At 41.2% G+C, this 21272-nt stretch overlaps 1 protein-coding gene across 1 annotated transcript in view; it reads right to left on the bottom strand.

Annotated features, from left to right (window-relative positions):
- The window catches only part of LOC311493271 (transmembrane protein 132C), a gene marked incomplete at its 5' end in the record, with an annotated part of 234108 nt that overhangs the window by 64815 nt on the left and 148021 nt on the right, over window positions 1–21272 (bottom strand). The window contains one exon of the mRNA XM_084551833.1: window positions 1576–1771. Within this exon, the coding sequence (XP_084407959.1) occupies window positions 1576–1771 (196 nt within the window). The remainder of the gene's footprint in view (window positions 1–1575; window positions 1772–21272) is intronic.

Here is a 21272-nt window from a genome sequence, read left to right as displayed (position 1 = left end):
AGGTCGGACACTGAAATCATGTGCTGACCAACCTGCAGAAGTTTTTCTGGACATTTCAACCTGTCCATACAGCTTTCCATGGTCCCTGTCTGCCTGACATCCTCCATTATTGTGCCTGTGCCCAAAAAAACAACCATCACCTGCCTCAATGATTACCGCCCTGTCGCTCTAACCCCAGTCATCATGAAGTGTTTTGAGAAGATTCTCCTAAAGTACATCAAGGACGCTGTCCCTGCTGGCCTGGACAGCTTGCAGTTCACCTACAGGGAACTCTATGGAGGATGCTGTCTCGCTAGCACTTCACACGGCCCTGACTCACCTGCAGCATCCTAACAACTATGTTTGGATGGTATTTGTGGACTTCAGTTCAGCCTTCAACACTGTTCTCCTGGACATGTTGGCCCTGAAACTCCACAACCTGGGTCTGTCAGCATCGCAAGCTCCTGGATCATGGATTTCCTCACCAACAGGCCCCAGGTGGTGATTATAGGGGAGTCCACATCGGCCTCACTCATCCTCAACACAGGCACGCTGCAAGGTTGTGTGCTCTGCCCTGCCCTCTTTACCCTTTTCACTCACGACTGCTCTGCCACCCACCCCGCAAATATGGTTGTGAAGTTTGCGGACAACACCACCGTGGTGGGTTTCATATCCAACAATCATGAGACCCACTACAGAGGAGAGGTCCAGAATCTGACACAGTGGTGCTCCAGGAATAACCTTATCCTGAACAGGAGGAGGTCATAGTGGACTACAGGAGGACCAGAACAACTGAAAAAGCTCCTTTCTGCAAAATTTCATAATGACAATTCTTGAAGTCACTGACTGACATGTGGAGTGACTGAAAAGCTGTCCACTGGTTCTCAGTCAGATCCTCCTCTCTTGTGTTCAAAGAACCAAGATGGCAGCAGCCAAATGCCAATCTGGAAACGGTAGGCTGCACACTAATGGGTGACATCACTGAGACTATGTCCATCTTTACATATACATCATATAGTCTATGGTTGTGCACAAGATGTTATTTGGTAATGTGTTTGAGCTTCAAAGTCATACTGAAGGCTAGACTGAGCATAAGGAAAAACAAAGGTTTTGGGTCTGTGTGGAAAACAGCCTCTTTAATCTTTCCAAAACTGACACCTGCCTGTGTGACACATAATGGGGAGGCACTTGAGCATGAAGGCAGGTTTCTTGGTGAAATTTTAGCAGTTCATTGCAATTACAAATGTGAGTCTGTGTCAACCTGCGTGGTTGTGTGTCCACAGCTATTTGGGAGGCTGCTTGTCATTTTAAACTCTGTGAGGGGGAAACATGCTGTGTGTGTGTGTGACCAGGAGGCTTGTAGCAACCGGCGGGGGGTGGGGTGGGGGTGGGGGGTAAACAAGTTGACCTTTACAGCTTTGATCACCCTGGAGGAAAGGGGTGGGCCAGGGGTGTCAGCAAGAAGGTTTGTAGGTAGAGGGAAATGGGGAGAAAAATTGAGTCTATTCTGGCGTAAGGAATGTGTGCTGCTGGGTAAGTCAATATGTATGTTCATAGATATGTTTATCTGTGTTCATCTATCAAGTCATTCCTTACCTCAGCCAGCGGTACAATGCCCTGTATGTCATCATTGCTGATGTAGAGGTGTGAGACTTTCTCTGTCTGCCTAGCAGTGGTTTGGGTGCCAGATGAGTAGTCAACATTCCAGTGTAGAGTCTGGGTTGGCACCAGGCTGATCACGTTATCCACCTCGAAGTCCAGCTGCATTACCTCATACGAGGGACTTTCCAATCTACAAGGACAGAAAAAGGTTTGTTTGGCACATTTATTATATATAGGACACTGATATACACAAAGGTGAATCATACATTGATTGTTTAACTCATTACCAGATTAGAAGTGTCATAGTTTAGTTTTGGCCTGGATAAAACAAAGAAGACGTATGTCTGAGCTGTAGAATTGCTGGTGGACTGTTACACCTTGTGACAGAACGAAGCTAACTGCTTCCTCTGTTTCCATTGAGTCCTGGATGTGGCTTCATATTTAACTGCCAGATATTTCAGTAGTACTGATCTGCTCATCTGACTTTCACCAAGACAGAGAATAAGTGCATTTCCCAAAATGTCAAATGATTCCTCCAGATGAGAACTGCTTGTCTGAGTTCCTTTGAAACTCGAACTGGAAACAACCCTGATATTCATAAGTTATTACTAAATAAAGATATCGCATGACATTAGCATCATCAACAGAAGCTTCACATAATAATAGACCAGAAGCTTATTATGGTAGAGGCATCTGAGCTCACCAACCATTAACTCTGCAGCTGTAAGGCTTCAGCTCCTACTATTCAAGGTAAAACTGCATATTGAATGGATAATCTTTGGATAAATGCCTTGCTAAACACATGAAAAGCTTTCTCAGTTGAAAAAAGTGTGCTTAATGGACTCTTTTGGGTATATCTCGTGTGTGAGTAGTTCCAGAGTTCAAATTCTCTATCTGAAAAACTATTGCGGCTTCAAAGAATTCATCTCCTCCCTGCTATCCATGTTAATATTTTGGTTCAAATGAATAGAAAAAAAATGTCAATTTGACAAATAGGATTCCAGCTGCACAACCTATCCTTAAACTTTGCAGACTTTCATTACCTGCTTTGCTTCTCTGCTTGTCAGATATCCTGATTCTGCCTGCTGCTACTGTTACGACTGGCCTAGGGAAAACCAGTACATAACACTAACAATGACTCTCCCCTTCTCCCTGCATGAATAACACCCAATTTTATCATTTGTCACAACCCAAATTCTGCATCTCCCTCTGGATTTTGGCCAGTTGACTTTCTGTCTAGAAGTTAATGCTATAGTGAAGATTGTGGTAAGTTTCAGAGTGTATGTTTCAGAGAATAAACAGCAAAAAAGTCTGTGACAAAATCTAAAGTGCAATAAAATGGCGTGTTTCTGCTGCTGAAAGCTGTTGCACGCAGAGCAGAGCAGAGCAGAGCAGAGTAAGACAGAGCATAAACAGCACAGCATGTCTTAAATAAAATGCTATCTGAAAAGTGACAGTGCATTGTCTGTGGTCAAGATAGCAGTAAAATATGCCCATTTACAGCTCACAGTAAGTGCAACACAAAAAGGTCTCCTGGGGGGTATTTCAGAGATTAACATTTAACACACACCACAGTTCCCTGTTACAACAAAGAAAACCATGTAGATACAGTTTAGTCACTGAAAAATTTCTCTGAGACGATCTCTCTCAAAGTCTGATTCCAGTTTTTTAAATTCTCTCTCTGTCCTTGTCACTACGGACCACACACATGTTTGTATGAACCTTGTATTAACCCTTAACGTAATGATTTCCTGTCTAACACCAACCCATACCTTAATCCTAACCATTACCTAATTGCAACCTTTACCCTAAAACAGAGTCTTAAGCCTCCAATAGCCTCATTAAGAAGTGAGTCCTCACTTAGCACAAATTTTCTCACGACGATGGTGTAAAACTCAATTACATACACACAAACACACGCATGTCACATTAACCAGTGGCTGGTGAAACACGAATTAGAAAGAAAGAAGGTAAGCAGCTGTAAATTGATTTTTATGTTTTATAGCTCTGTCCTCTACACGGGCACACACATAGTAATATATGGGGGTTAAAGGTCATGACAAAGCCAATTGCCAAGGGTCCGTGATACCTGGTGTGCCTGTGTGTGTGTGTGTCCAGGGAGAAGGGGCGAGCAATGTGTTACACAGATAGATAAAAAAGCGAAAACTGATGGGTGTCAGCTCCCCTTGACCTCTTCCAGATCCCCCCTCATGCGCACTTTTCTTTCTTCTGTCTCTACCCATCTGTATGCCTTTCTCTGTCTCTTACAAAATACAGCCTGTCATCATATTATAGTGATTCCTTCCTTAAAGAGACAGGATGCTTTGTCAGTTCAGAAAACGTCTTACATCCCAAACTGACAAGAGACCACTCGTGGCGTGTAGTAAACCAGTAACACGTGTGTCAAGTGTAGCAGCAATAACACAAATCAAATACTATTAGCAAATGGTACTACCCACAGTCCAAACCCACAGCTTTTCCCCCAACTGTAATAACTGCTCCAAACACTCATAATTCAGAATAGTTCTATAAACAGACAAAATCATGGTGTTTCTATAATACACAGGTCTAACTTTTGCTTCCATTTAGAAAATCTTTTATGCATTTCATCTATTACTGGATGTTAGTGAGCAAGTGGCAAGCTCCATTTTGGTTCTTTCAGAGGGACTGAAAGAAACCATCCAATTCCTTTATTTGTAAATACCCAATACAAACCCAGCAACTAAATTGCTAAAAGTGGGCCCATGTGCGATGGTTCAGTAGACTTTCAGGTTTTAGATATCAAGACTCTATAGGTCTCACGTCTTGGGATTACTGAAGCTGTCTTTACATCATATGGGATGGAAAGATGTTTACTAAGATCTCAAGACAAATGTCTTAGTGCAGAGTTGTGTGAGGTTGAAAATATTACACTGACAATGTAGCTCCATCTCTGATAAATTTGGGGTTAATTACCCTTGAATGACATGACATGTGTCACCAGCGATTTTCAGGCACTACCAGCTTACTTAGCACCAGGTCTGATATATCCAGAAACTGAGTATTACTATACCTCCAATATGACAGGAATTCAGGAAGAGTTGATGATATCCACAACTAACCTCTCACCTGTCAAATCCAATCCCATTAGTGCTCAGTGTAAATGAAAGAAGCAATAACAGTCCTGTACGATAAAGTGTGATAAGTTAATTGATGAAGGGCACACTAGAGAAGCGCACAGTAGTTATTTGTAAAGAGAAAGAAAGGAAGAAAAAAGAGAGTTTTTGGTGAGCACCATGGTCCACAAGGGCTGTGTGTGTGCCCATCAATATGGCTTCTTGTTCAACCTCAAAGGACACAGTAGCAGGGAGAAACCCATAACGCAGCAGAGGTTTAGACACATACACAGTGAGACACAATGCTCTGTCACTCTTACTCTCTGTTCCTGTCTCTCTTGCACTCACAGACACATGCACACAGGCAATGCACAAGCAACACACTTCTCTCTGCGTCTCTCTCGCACACACACTTACTCGTTCGCACGTGCACAAAGAACCACCCAAAAAATTGTTGAGTGCGTTTGGGTGCGGTGTAATCGCTGGAGCTGAAAAAGCAATGTGTCTGCAGTGACAGGTTCATTCAGGTGTTAGCTCTGTCCCAACCACAAGGCTCCAAAACAATATTACGCTGTCCTCTAGTGCATAGGCATACACACACACACACACGCAGACACACACACATACACTCACACCCGAACATTATTTTCTAACACTCAAAACCAACCAAGCGAAACTGCTGCAGAACCCCATGCCTATGAGTGTGTTTTCCTTCAGGCAATGCTGACCTTCAGCTATTATCCCTGTTACTGACACAGTGTTGGTCTGACTAGGTCAACATGTGTCATGTAACATAGTTTCCATCCTCAAAATTAAGGTCACACGCACTTTGGATACTGCCTCTCTTTGCTGAACAGGTTCTTCGATGAAGGGTAAAAATTTATTTCATGATATGTTTGGATAACGTTCATATGATCAACTGACTAAATGATCAAGAAAGAAAATGTAAGGAGATACTGCAAGACAGAGACTGACAGGGTGAGCAACTATATTTTGTAGCTGCTATATGTCATTTTGGTCTAGTGATGTCGACTTGCGCAGACTTCTCTGAAGACACACATAAATGTCTTTGAGTAACTGTGTAGTCTAGGCAGTCTAAGCAGCTATAGCACCCTACATAACATATTAATCTCAACAACAGATGCTTAATGGTTGTTGTAGACCCAAACGTCAAGCATCGCCCCCTTCCGGTGATCCAGGAATTCAACTGTTGTTGTTTTTATTTTATTCTATCTCGTGTGATTGGACAGTTCACAGCACTGCTTCTGTCTTCCACACTAACCATTAAGCATCTATAGAAAATATGACCTAAAACAAACATACATGACACTGGATGAAGAAAAGTGGCTGCATTACAGCATATAAATTACCACAATCCTTTAAATCCGTTATGATGACTTTTATTTTTGACTAGCAAGAAAAATGAAAGCTTGACACAAAGCAAAACAAATGGACAGGTCTTCTTGATAGTGACTGTTTTTTTCTGCTTAGTGGGGCTGGCCTGGCTTAGCCTATAAACCCAGATAAAAAGATAACACTTCTGGCAGCAGAAGGTGTCTTGTGAGATATGCTGGCTGGCCTCACAGTAGTGTGTAACTTGTCTGGCACTTGTGGAGTCCCAGAGCTGATTAGGCGAGATGATTGACTATTTTTTTTCTCTGTTTATCTATTTAGCCATCAATTAAACAATTTAGTTTCCAGACTGGGTCAGCTGAGACAAGATCTCGTTAACTGCCTCACAGATTCTGCTTGTCTCTGGTTCTTAATCACCTTTCTGTTTTAATGTCTCATCACCTGGTGGTTTACCATACAGCTAGCTGTTCCTATGGATTTAAAATCTTCGACACATGACTCTCTGGTCCTACCAACTTTGATGACCCTAGTTAATGTAGTGTTACCAAGAGGTCATGAAGCTTGTTTTTTTTTTTTTTTTTTTATTATTGGCTGGATCACCATGAAGTCTGATATAGAGATTCATGTCCCCCTGGTGATGAACTGTAATAAGTTTGGTGATGCCCTAACTCATCATCAGATGAAAGTTATGGTTTGTTCAATACTTAGTTTTAGTTGTTGTGTTTAGTGTAAATGTGTCATCTTTAAAGTGGTGAGCTAGAGAGTATTTTCACCTTTGTGGTATTAGCATATAACTCAAAATACAGCGGCTAGCCTCACAGAACTACTACCATGGGTGTTAGCGTTGTATGACTTACACCCGAGAAAGACGTAACCATGTAACACTGAAAACTAAAGCAAGTCATGGCACAAATGCGGGCACATACAGTTTATAAATCTGTATTTATAATCCAAATTAGGTTTCTGTCATTTCCATTTACACCCTCCCTATTTCTGGATATGACCTATGGCGTTGTATTGATTTGTTAGATGAGGGTGAGGAAAGAAGAATCTGCATATTGGCCCAGGGTAGCAAAAGGACACACAAACACACACAGAGTAACACCTCCTGTAGTCTTGGCATAGGAATAAATACGCATTCAAGGACCTGTCCATTTCTCTGTCACATCTTTAATAAGAGACACACATGACATTTGATCAACTTCTTGCACACACACACTCACATCATCGCTTGAGTGATGAAGTCAAGGATCATAGTTAAGCAGGTTAATTGCATTAATTTATGCCACATACATTGTTATCACAGCATCTGAGCTGAATCTGAAATCGACTGGTTTTACTTCCTCAGGAGAGAGATTTGGCAAATGTCTTGTATATAAATGTTAAAATATTCATCAGTGGATATAAATTACATTTGCGGTTAATGTGAGCCTTGCAGTAGTGATTGTGATGGTTACTGAGAATTGTACTTTTCCCCAAAACTTTTATTGTCTTCGGAGGAGTTCAGTTCCCCATGGCTCCTTTGTAATTCAAACATGGTTGGTGACCCCTTGCTGGTTTGTCCTCCTGAAGAGAAGTAGGCAGAGGTAGCTGAGGAAAAATCTCTCCCTTTAAGTCACCCACAAAGTGACAAAAAAACACGTATACAATCCATAAACTCACACACGCACACACTCAGTCACACCATGTAGCAAGTGCAGGGAGGACAGGTTGTCTTATCAAAGTGTACTGTAGGAAAGTGGTGGTCTCGGGGGAACCTCAAAGGACAATAGAGAACACATACACGTATACATGCATGATGCATGCACACACACACAAACAGATATGCACTGCTGGCAAGAAGAGAAAGAACATCCCCTGGGAGAATGCAAGAAAGGAAAGAAAGGACTGGAATGGGAGGAAAACAAAAAAAAAAAAACGATGAAGGGACCGATTCTTCTCTCTTTGCTCAGAGGAAGTTGTCACTTACAGCATTTTCCCTCAGCACCTGCACAGCCAGTGGCTGACAGCAGGTGTGTGTGTGTTTCACACAGAGACAAAGACACAGGGGTTTTTCTAGAGAATCATCCAATAAGACATGAGACAACTACAAGAAAGAGGGACATAGATAGATAGATAGATAGATAGATAGATAGATAGATAGATAGATAGATAGATAGCACACACTCAGCAGTCAGAGGTGTGTTAGCAGCGACAGAGAAAGACCGAAGTAAAGGCAAAACGATGCCAGGCGGAACCACAGGCTGACAACACACTGTCACAGCCATCGCCCACCTTCACCTTCACTGTAGGTGTGTGTGCACGTGCGTGTGTGCATGTGAGTGAGAGCATGTGTGTGACAGCTGGACAGAGAGACGCATCGCACGGTTGTGGACAACCCCTGTCAGTTTGGCTTAAGGCAACCCCCGAACAGTGTGTATGTGTATTTGTGTGAGAGTGCATTTAATTGTGCGCATTTTGGTGTGTGTATTTCATCCCAGCTTGGCAGTCCATCCGCCATTCACACTTAATTTCAACAGTTTAGCGCACATGTGGTTGCACGCATGCAATCATCCAGCACACACACACACACACACATACACACACCCGCTGAATCCTTTTAGCCTCCACTGACCGGCTGTCAGAAGTGGGTTGCTATCACTTATCCAACGCTATAATGTTACGGGAAATGGCGAAAAGACAGTGGAGAAAGAGAGAAGAAAATCGAGTGCTATTTTGAACCTTCCAGTAGGGCAAGCTATTGGAGTTGCGAAAATTAAAACAACAACAACAATTTTAAAAAAGTAATCACCATGGCAATGTTTGTGGAACATAAGACAACTTAACAAGGCCTTCTTGTATTTATAAAACTCTAGGTCAGTATGATATTACGGCTATTTATCAATTAGTTTACTGGACAGTTGTTTAATATTTACTTTAAAATGTATTTTCCCCAGCTTTTATGATCCAAAATACAACATACACAAGTTGTATGACATTCTTAATACATGAAAATGTGTTCTCAATGAATGTCCAACCCATTTTGTGTTTTACTTACAGCTTCGAGCCCCATTAAATAAGATAAACACACATATGCACTGTGACAACATAAATGTAACTGAGAAACGCAATCATGTCAAAAGAGTTATGAAACAGACTGACAAACACAGACTAAGGCATGGACGCACAGGAAGGAGGACACACTTATCTGGTCTATTCCTTTTACCTCTCATACCCAACATGCACTATGCCAATTATCTAATTTATTCTCACACAATGACGAAACACACGCGGTCACAGAACACACAATGTTTTACAATATTTAATTATAAAAAGATAATAGCACAGTGTTGTTCCAAGATCCCCTTCAGCTTTATTGGCATTTTTCAAACTGGCAGTGTGTCAGAAATGACATGAAGGTAATGACATGATTAACACCAATCAAACATGTTTTTGACAGAACGAGTCGCACTTTTCATTGTTAAAGTGAATCATCTATTTATGTGCGTGTGTGGGTGTGTGTGTGTATGTAACACAGAGCAAGTGGGTGTGTGTCCGAGCTGTCAAGAATACAGTGAGGTTGTCACTGGGAGGACAGAGGGGACTCTGGGGGAATGAGTTTGCAGAAACAAAGGACAGACTCTCTCTCTCTCTCTCTCTCACACACACACACACCCATGCATGTATATTGTCCCACACACCGAAATCAAATATATCTGAATCCACCCTGTTTCTGCACGTGACCTTTTTATGAATGCCCACAAGGTTAAAGTTGGGAGAATGTAAATTGGCGGATCAATAGTGTCTAAGAGTGTCTAAAGAGAGACACTGACACAATGACACAATGTCTTATTAGTTAGTCTTCCGTTTGTGAATTTTCTTGTTTACAGCTCTGAGGTTCTGCTACTTCGCTACCACTATTCTATTACTACTACTACTATATGTTTCCTCTTTTTAAAAATTGTGCACTCTATTTTGCTATTTTTTTTATCTGTAATCATTCTGTAATCATTCTATGCAGTGCATGAAAAAAACAACAGCTTACAAAATAGATTTGATTAGGCAACCCCAAAGATTATGTTAATTTACAACTAGGGCTGGTTTTAAAAAATCCTCTCAAAATGTTTTAGATCTGATATTGATTCTTAGAATCCTCAGGATCGATTTTTATCGATTTCCTGCATCCAATCATAGAAATCTCCCTGCAATCTTGCGAGACTGAAACAAAATTAGTCCACATGTGAGGGAGATCCAAACCATGACAGAAGCTACAACTCTGAAAGCCCCGTTAGGTCGGAAAGCTGATGTGTGGCAGCATTTAGGATTTAAAAAGTGTGATGACAGATAAACGCTAGACACAAGCTAAATATAAAAAAAATCTATCTATCTATCTATCTATCTATCTATCTATCTATCTAGAGCTTATTCCTCTCCTTGTATTTTTTCTATCTCTTCATCTCTTTGATCTTATTCCTTCCTTTTTCAGGATGTTGTACTCTGTGCATGTACACAATCTTCCTCTCTTTCTGTTTCCCTCTCACACCCGCTATGCCATCTACATCCTTGTCTGATTGCACATCGGGCCTTCTCCGAAATGCACAGACCCCCTAACAAGCGCTTGTAAACACACACACAGACCTGTGCCATCTCTTATTCTTGTTCTCTCTTTCTTGTTCATACCTACCCCCTACCTGGACAACCAAATAGTCCCATCTCTCTTTGCCTAACAAACAAAAATGGGCATGCACACTTATGCTGCACACGCATTGTCTGCTTTTGTCATTCACCCTTTAAAAATACTACTCCCATTCTCTTCCTCTTTTCTCATTTTAACAACGGTTACACATTCTATCTTTTCATCACAAGGGGACAAACACGGACCCCCCACCCAGACCTACACCAAAATGCAACATGCAAATGCTTTTAAGAGCTCAGCAAAGGGACATGTCTGCACCTGTGTGTGAATGTGTAGGCATACTTAAAAGGCCCTCCCAGGCGTCATGTTTTGTCGTTTTAGATTTTCAGGCTATTTTTTATAAATTCAGGGCTTCGTTTTCGGGACGTGCAGCAGAAAGAGTTGGATTAGACATGAGAGGGGAGCATTTAACCGAGCCAGAACTGTTTCAAGGAGGCCTTAGCATTTATTTGTAATTACTTATGTCTTGAGATCAAATGTGACCAACGAGGGATGTTTGGCCTTACTTTGAATGAAACAGAAAGAAAAAAAAAACTTCTTAGCTTCAATATCTTAATCATTCGGCATCACTACACATTTAAAAGGGATGTACTGGTATCACTTCCAGTAAAATCTAAATGTTTTAATGACACACCTAAGTCATTTTTGATTACTCACTGTTTTAATTAATTTAATTGTACTTAATTGTAAAAAGCAAGCACAAAGTCAGCTATTCACTTTACTTCAATCAATAACTGATTGCAGGCCGTACAACAGTGTACAAAAGCACTGTGTCTTCTTCTGTGATTGTATGATGGCAGCATCCCTTTGTTTCGTTTTAAACTTTCAAATATTACAAAGAGTCTGAGGGAAGAGATGAGAGGAGGATGAAAACCAGAAATAGGGGCAAACAAGTGATGATGATAAAACATACATGTAAGAGGAAAGGATAAGGTGGAAAGAGGAAGAGAGAGAAAGAGGTAAGCAGTGAGATGCTTAACATCTCTGTAAGGTTTTCTGCATTAGACTCCATTAGCACTGTTCTGGTTTGTCTAATTGCTGCAAAATAACAAGATGTGATCATCATTTTGATGAGATACAGATTGTATGCCATTAACAAGTGAATTCCTGGCATTCATTTACACATATCTGAGAAGATCTCATTAAGTCAAACATCTACCTCATATAACTCTCTTTGGTAAAAGCGTCTCAAGCCTATACTCACAAAATGGCAGATAGTCGAGCAACATCTTAGCATCCAAAACTCTATTATGGAACTTAATGTGTTGAGGCATAGGTCAGATTTACTCCCACATGTAAATCTAAAAACTAAACGAAAGTGAGAAAAGTAAAATAAGACAAAAAATCTAATGAACAAAATACTTCTCAGACACTGGACTGCAAAGACATTTCTGCTTTTTCCTCCGTGTACAATAATGTACTCAGACTTTGCTTTCAGTCTAATAACCTTTTCGTCTTGAGTTAATAATTCCAGTATTCATCGAGCATTACGTGTAATCATCAGCCTGCCTTGTAAGAGCTACAACTGATATACTGCAACTGCTTAAAAAGCTAGACAACCTTTTAAAAGACAGAGAAAAGGCTGCCTGGTTTGCGTTATTAAAGATTTTAGATTTAGATTGTCATTAGAAAAAAACAGGACTGGTTTCTGTAGAACACATGAAAATACACTAAAGTACACCGGATAACTTTTTGTTTTTGTTAAAAGTCAAAGTTTTGACAGATTTTTTTTTCCGTTAGTGTCACAGTTGAGCAAAACCGTTTTTTTCTTCCTCTGGGAATAAATACAAGGCTGCCTCAAAGAAAACAACAAAACCTTAGCAGACAGAAATCACCTGGCTGTACACCATGTCTGCTCTGATTTACACTTTATTGGTTCCTATTGCACTTAAATCCCCTTTCACCAGTCTCACACAGACACACACACACCGGCACACTGTATCGATCTGAGGGGGCTATGTGAAAAATCTGGTGCAATGGCGGAGTGACAGCTGCCGACAAACACACACATATTTTAACAGTCAGAAACACGCACAAGTGCAGCCACACGTGTAGCATTCGCTGCCGTCACCCCCAGTCTCCATCCCCCGCTACATAACCCATCTCGCTCTTCCACGCACAGACAGACACACACTCTAACCTTTCCTCTGTGTCTGTAATCAGATATTGATTTAATGCAGCGCCAGCTATCACATCCGTCTCTTACTTTTCTCCGTGTTCTCTGATATTTTTGTGCTTTTATGATATTTGTCCGGGGAGGCAAAGACACACCTTTTGAGATATGGGCAACTTGGCCCTGCCGGGACAAGAGTGAAAATTCTTTGTTTAATTTATTGGAGCAATGGCAATTTATCGGAGAGTGGGATAAAACGAGAAAGGATGGCTATTTGTAGGAGGGTGAGCAAGGGTCGAGATCGCTGCACCATCAGACTGCTATCACTGTGTTTTTGCTTGAGTGTTTTAAGGTTTGATTTGATGCATTTTTCTTTCCATTTATCCCCATATTTTGGCTCAGGTAGAACGTGAGGTCACCTAAAGTCACTGGAACATCAGCTCGGGTTTGCAGATTTTTGTGTGTGATTGGAGAGACAGTTAACAAAAACACATCAACCATTGTTACAGTAACATTTGATTACTGTCGCTTAAAACTAAAAGTGTTACCCAGGGATTCCTGCTAGCTCAAATAACAAAGTGGCCCACTGCGTACCTGCAACTTAATGTAGAAACAAAATAAAAATGTGGCATTTTTGAACAGTGGTTTGTTTTATAACAAGCAATAACTCACTCCACACTGTGATTTACAATGAGTAAGAAGAGCCAAGAGGGTTTTAAGTAATCTGTGTCTTGTGGCTTTTTGCTTGAATAGCACTAAGCTCCCACAGTGAGCATTAACAGTGGCATATGCAAAATAGCCTGCATAAAGTCTGTTTTACTTCTTTTTTTTTTTTTTAATTTTGTTTGTAATGCCACCAAATGAAACATGGGTCTGACTACAAAGTTCCCTCCAGTGGCCTTCCCACTGTTTAATGACCAGTTATGTTTACTTATTATAGTCCCTGCACTCTGAAAAGAAATCTATACCAATCTCTGTGTGGAACTGAAAAGAATCTCATTTATTTTATATGTAGGGGGGAGATGTAAAGAGAACAATTAGTCTAGCTGATGCTACAGTGTTGAAAAAAGTAAACAAAACATAAAGAAAATAAATGGGGAAAGCAGAATTACGGAAAACAACAAAAGACGAATGGGAAAGGAGAAGAAACTCTTAAGACTTGTCAACACAACAAACAGAATAATAAAGAGAAAAACAAAAGAACGGAACCAGAAGACATATTTTTCATTGTTTGATTACCAAATAGACACATGCTGTGTGCTGTTTAGAGAAAGGAAGAGAGTTGCAAAAGCTTTTGATGTCCTTTAATGAAACATATCACAACAAAGCAGAGGAGTAAGTAGCTGAAGAAGAATGTACTTGGGTTGGAAACCGGAAACCCTACACCGCATAACATTCTCTGTTGGAGATGTGCAGATAGAAGAGAAAATTGTAGGCAGAGAAATACAGGCTGCAAGTTACAGATGGAAAGATGCAAAGGTGACAAGCCGTAAGATGGGATGACACAAAGTAAGAAAGAGCTTCAGATGAACATTTTTAGATTCAAGGCCCTGCCAAACTAGTTTACACATTGCCACTGGTGTGGCTTTTCCTAGTTGGAGAGTGCTGAAAGGATGTATATCAACTTTATCGGCCAAGTATGTATGCGCATACATGGAATTCGCTTCTCTGCATTTAACCAATCCATTTGTACGAACGATGCGTAGTGAGCACAGTTAGAGCTTTGGGCAGCCATGCAAGGCTCCAAGGGAGCAGTTTCAAGGGTTAGGTGCCTCTTGCTGTTCTCTTCTCTCTTTCTTCTGTCTGTACCCGGCTGGCCTTAGGCAGATGGTCCCTCCATATGAGCTGGGTTCTGCTCGAGGTTTCTTCCTGTTAAAAGGGAGTTTTTCCTTGCCACCGTTGCCTTCAGGCTTGCTCTGGGGGTTTCAGGCCGGGTTTTTGTAAAGCATCTTGAGACGATTTGTATTGTTATTGACGCTATATAAATAAAATTGAATTGAAAAATTGAATTAAAAGAAGGGACACGCGGCAGATATGGTATGGTATGGTATGAACTTTATTGTCACTATAACAAGTACAGCGAAATTGCGCCACTCGACCCGTACATATACAGACAATACATACAATAAGACAGACATAACAGGATGAGTGTTAGGTAATAGTTTGGGTAGGAAAAGGGAAGAGACAAGAGGAGAGGGGAGGAGAAAAAAAAACAGCTCCCAGACTACACTCCCGAGGAAGTACAGTGTGGGACCGGGAAAAAAACCTCAGCAACATAAGCACATATGAGCACAGTATACAACATGAAAACTCAAAGACAACTTGCACCGGGGGGAGGGGGAAGGGGGTGTGGAGGTGTTCCAGCGCAGACAGGCAGCCAGCCGCAGCCGCTGCCCTAAGGCGCCGCCAGCGGACCCCGCCTGTTGCACTGGACTGGGCGAAAAGCAGCGAAGGCGTGGGTTTGGGTTAGGGAGGTGAATTGCATATGTGCATGTGTGTGATTGTCCTTGGGTGCGTGTGTGTACATAAGCCTGGAGAGTTGCTTCGACTAGCCTCCCAAAAACAGTGCCTCAGTTCACAGGATGTAAGCGCGATAACACAGCATGGTTGCCATGGAGACGTCCCTGATGGGGTCCCAGACGAAGTCAACAATCGCAGGTGTTTGTGAAGAAAGGGAGCAGGGATGGGACAGAGCGTCTCACTGCAGCAATCTCCCGGGGGGTTTGTTCCAGCAGCGGCCTTGGCCAAGGCCGGCTGGCTCCGGAATGCAGATTATAATATGATTGTTTGGGTTAGGTCGAGTATTCGCATTTCAATAGACACGATCTACTCTGTTTGTCCATTTTGGTCACCAAGGTCGTTCATTCGCCTTTGCAGAGCCGAAAGCTTCTCCAAGATGTTTCCCATGTTGCGGTTACTGACCACAGTCAGAGCATGAACAGCCTCCAAGGTGGTGTCCATCTTGCGGCTAATAATCACAATAAGTCTCTCCACGGTGTTATCCATGTTGCGATCTATAGCCACAGCCAATGTGCTCATAGCTCTCTCCACAGTCTGAGCGCTAACAACTTTGCACCCTCCATCAATTGATTCGGGCAGCATCGTTGGGCTTTTGACTGCTGGCACCGACATCTGATTTTTCCGATACACCAGGAAAATGCCTAATCCAATCAGCAGAAATCCTGTTATCATGGTTCCAAATAAGTAAAGATCCTCTACGTCCTCTACGGAAAGGATCGCCAGGCACACGACCCTCCACTTCTCCCAGGAGTCCATCGTGTATCCAGCAGCAAACGTTCCGTCAGGGCAGGCAGGTTCCCCCGAACCAATGCTTCTCGTCGAGAAGATTTTGTCAATTGCGTTGAGAGACCAGTTGATCAATTCCATGATTTAGACTTTAGAGAGCAATGCAGGAAGAGGCTCTTAAAGTTTATGAGGAAATGCCTTTTCTTGTGACTATTTCTAAACACAAGCCGAACTTTCTAGAGCTAGTATGCATCCGTAAGCTGCAGGTGTCAACAATATTTGTGTAATGACTCTTGCTTCACATTGATAACACGCTCTACTTTTGGACTGTATTGCACAGCCTCTGGCTCCAAACTCACAAGATGTTGTCGCCCATAAACTGGCATCAGTTTGGCCAGTGCAAGGAAGTAGGGACGCATTGTCTATATTTATATACTGTCTATGGTGTAACCCAAGCATGAAAGGCAGAGTACCAAGGCATAATATGCAAGCTAACTTATTGATGCAAAACGTTTCATAGCTGAAAATCTTGATAACACTGTTATTGCTCATCCTTAGTCATTATTTATCACATTATCTTTTGCAAAGCAGCTACAGGTTCTCTGTAAAGACCTCTCTCCCTCAGCCAGTGTTATTTCCAATATTTTATATTTAATGAAACACCTTGCTGGATGACTGCGCATAAAACTGACCCACAAGGCCATTTTATAAACCCTTTAGCCGGGAGAGAATATATACATTGGACTCACAAAATACACACATTTTTCCAACCTCAAATAAAGGGGAAAAAGAGAGACAGATAAAAATAAAACAGCTGGAAGAGGAGACACTCTTCCAGCTGGACTGCAGATCCTGGTTGCAAAGAGGCAGATAGATCACACAGAAACACACTTTAACTCTTTTGATACTACAAATGGACAAATGAATATTGATACATTGATACTACAAATGGACAAATGAAATGGACAAATTGTCTCTTTGTATCTACATTTCTGTCACACAAACTGGTGTGAGCGTCTTTGGGGGAACTCCTCTCGTTAGCTAGATGTTTCTTCTTTGTGTCTCACACTGAATCATTGTCTCTACAGTGAACTCATTTTTATTGTTTTTATCATAACTTTTTCATTGTTTTGGCTTCAGAATGGAAAATGACTCAATCGCTGGCTTTATACTGTTTGATGGATTTCTGCACGCCCACACACACATTCACAATTACACACACACACCCACACACACACACACTGACAGAGAGAGAAAAAAGAGAAAGAATGAATTATTAATCATGCCGTCTAATTATGGTGTGTGGCCCTGAGAGAGATATGATCCTGGGGAAATCACATCTAACAGTCATTTATCACAACAAATAGAGTGAAAAACACTGGTTAGAGGAGAACGGAGAGGAAAGGAAACCAGAGGGAAGAAGAGAGGGCAAGAGAGGAGAGGAGATAAAAGGCCAACACTGCTGTCAGACACTACTATTAAAATATGCTAAGGAGATGCAAGGATAGGGAGTCGAGAGGAAGGGTAAAAGGAGAGTCTAAAGTAGCGTATTAAGAGATGCTCAAGGGAAACCAGGAGCTTCTACATGCCCCCATAAAACTGGGTTTACAGGGCAATACCTGATACCTTTAAAAACATAAAATGTTAAAAAATTAAAACTGAAAAGTTCTTACCTGAATGAACAATTCTCCTATCTGCCTATGATACTGCTTATGTTCAATCATTATAGCTGCTAACATACCTGTGATAGAACAACTGCTGTCACTAATAGGTTTAATTATATTCATTACCAAACTGTCATGTAACGTCATCAGCTATATGTTGTATTTGTATCACCATCAGATTCTACATGTAAGCTTTAGTCAGATGTATGTATCTATGACAGATGTATGTTTATCTCCTTCCTCCTGTACACAGCCGGCCTTAGGCAGATGGGTCCCTCCTTATGAGCTGGGTTCTGCTCAAGGTTTCCCTGTTAAAAGGGAATTTTTCCTTGCCACTGTCGACTTCAGGGTTGCTCTGGGGGTTTCAGGCCGGATTTTAAACTGTATTTTGTAAAGCGCCTTGAGGCAATTTGTATTGTTATTGATGCTATATACTGCTGTACCTCCACCAGTTACAAAGAAATGTTGGATTATACACTGTACTTATTTATTTCTTTATTTTTTTCTACTCTCACGGTCCTACAGGACCAATTTATGGAAGCAACTGGTAGTCACCAAGAGGTCACATCCTGTTTCTATAGCATCATATAACTAGTTAAAACGAAACTTATCAGAAAAATTGACACTTGAACATGCCATAGCTGGATAGCTAGCTCTCAGACATTAGGTCATATTATATTTACTGTTTGTTCACTGACTCTTGCTAGCATATTGTTAGCTTTCTGGCTCATACAATAGCTGAGGGTTCTAAGGAGAACAGACTAGAAAAATCTCCTTCCTCTTGTCAAGTCATATCCAAGGTTCATCCTGTTTACTAAAGTAACCAATAATGTTTTCACTGCATTAGACCCTTGTAGGAAGGTAATGATTGTTCCAACTCTCAAATGTTACCAGGGAAAAAGAGTTATGACTTGTGAAACTCTTTAGATTTTGAAAAATGGAAATTAATGGGTTTTATTTTTACTTTGGCAGGTGACTGTAGCTTTAGTGGGATTATGCCCGTTGAGGTGTCCATAATCAGGAATTAATGCCTCTGAGTTGTCCATTAATTCCTGATAATGGACACCTCATAGAATATTATCCCTCCCCTAATGGAATCTTGTATCCACCTGTGCCCTGCAGTATCCCAGCTGACAAATTTAATCAGCCAGAACAACTGAAAACACCTGTGTGGAGTTTTTCCAGGCGGTGTAAGGTTTAGGTCAACGTGGAATTTTTGGCTGGCTCAGCCTTTTCTTGACATCACTGTAGAGAAATCGGTGAAGTAAATAATTCAATTTATAATGCTTGAGTTCCATTTAGCACCTTCACGTTCAGAGTACTGGTACTGGCACACTGGCTCACTGTCACTCTGCTGAGAAACTTCAATAGAGCACAGTCACTGTTAATGTTATTCATCGTTTGATTGTCCTCCTACAGGAAACTACCGATTAAGTAGTTTGAGCAAGCAGCTTATTAGAAACACAGTTATGTTTTATTGCTTAGCAACCTGTAGGAGATGTATGAAATAACATCAGTCACTTAAGTAAAACCTACTATTTAGGTTCAAGTAATTTTTTGTCTTACAGTGATCATAACATTATGACCACCTGCCTAATAAAAACCTTTATTAGTCCCGCAATGGGGAAATTGCAGTTCACAACAGCTTACAGAAAATGCAGAATAAAAAATAACAAGAGCAAAAAGAGTAGCTATAAAAGTTAAATAATGAAATAGAATCGGATAGAAATATTGCACAGATTGAATTGTAATATTGCACGGGTTGAATTGTAAAATATTGTGTGGGCCTCTGTGGATCATCCCACAGATACTTGATCAGTTTGGGATCTAGTGAATTTGGAGGCCAGGTCAACACCTTGTGCTGTTCTTCATGTTTTTTTGAGTTGTTCCTAAAGTGTTTTTGTGTGTGTGTCTGTGTCAGGCTGCATCCTGTTGGGGATGGCTGCTGCCATCAAGGAGTGTCATTGCTATTGGGTGGGGGTGTCTGGTCTGGTCTGGTCTGGTCTATGTGGGTGGTACATGTCTAAGTAACATCCACATGAATACCAGGTCCAAAAGTTTAATGTTGTGGCTGATTTGGTGTATGGTATAGCTACCATGTCTGATTATCTACCAACTTCAATTTACAATTTCAAAAATCAAAGTTGAGACAAGGGCAACTGGACTTACAGGGTGTTGTCTCAGAGTTCTCAAAACTGAAGAAGCTATTTGGATGACTTGTGAAACATATTCAGAAAAGCTTTGCTTTTTGAATAAACCATTTGCTTTCTTTCACACTATGGTAACTACTGGTACTGTGGCTCTAACGTCTACTTAGTTAAGGGGTGTGAAATACAAACTATGTTCGCTGGCTCTGTATAATTTTTGGTAATGTGTATTTAGTCTCTCTTAATATAGTACGCAATATTCAATAAATATGTAACAAAAAATGTTGTTGTTTTTGTCAAAATATTTAAGAAAATATATTTTTCTATAATAATATAATAATAACAAATAATTTTAAACCCCTAAAATATGCACATCTCACAAGAACCCCATCTTAAACTTTTTCTGACTGAAACAGCCCCAACTGGACTTTAATGCCACATCCTCAGTAAGAGTTAATAATTAAGATAAACTGATACACTTCTCCGATACACAGATTCATCACAGAAGCCTTTAAAATATTTTTTTTCAACTGACATCCACCACACCTTCACCCCGCATCAAACAAGAAACCCCATCTCCGTCCAATGAACTGCCACTATTGGGATTGTGCCTCATGTATATTTAGCCACCAATAATATACACAAGGGCATGTGAGCTGTGCCACCACGTACTGGGCTGGGTTGAGTGGAGAGAGTGACTGAATCAGGTCAGGTATCAAATCCAGCTTGTCAGCCATGCAGACCAAGGGCCCACTCAGGCCTTTAAAAAAATAAAACACCAACTCCCAGAAGGCCGAGCTCTTCGCCTCTCAACATCCTCTCCCTGACAGCTCAGAGGGTGGTGGGGCGATGGTGCATGCACGTGCATGTTTGTGCAGGAAGGCAGGTTTCAGGGAGAAAGGCGGTAAACGGAGCGATAGAGTGAGAGAAACGCTGAATAGGAGCCTGTAAAGAAGACGAAGCCTGGAAGATGGAGAGAGAAGGTGTGCTACCTCCATTCCCCATGAAGGTTACTGGGTTCACTAACAATCCGTTACTACAAAATAGCGGATGCAAAAGAACTGAGAGGAGTCACTTATAGAGTCACTTATTATTAACTGAGAGGAGTGCTCTTATACTGTGCATGCTTGTGGTTGGGTGTATGTGTTTCTGTTGATGTGCATGTTGTGTGTGTCTTTGAGGCCACAGTTTGAGGCCAAATGCCAAGCGCCCACCATGCCCAAAGCCCCTTTATGTCAGATGGTAAGTGGTCTGGCTGCAATGTGAAACCAGCCTGTGGGTTTAAATCCCTTGTTCATACCAGTGACCCTGTCAATCAAACCACTGGGGTCAGAGAAAAAGAAAATAAGTGGAAAGAGAAGAAGGTTAAAATGGAAAAGAATTTGAAAAAAAGGTGAC

Source organism: Chelon labrosus (genome assembly GCF_963514085.1).
Source record: "Chelon labrosus genome assembly, chromosome: 9".
NCBI classification, from domain to species: Eukaryota; Metazoa; Chordata; class Actinopteri; order Mugiliformes; family Mugilidae; genus Chelon; species Chelon labrosus.
The sequence above is the reverse complement of the archived record's forward strand: the minus strand, read 5'-3'. Positions and strand labels throughout refer to the sequence as shown.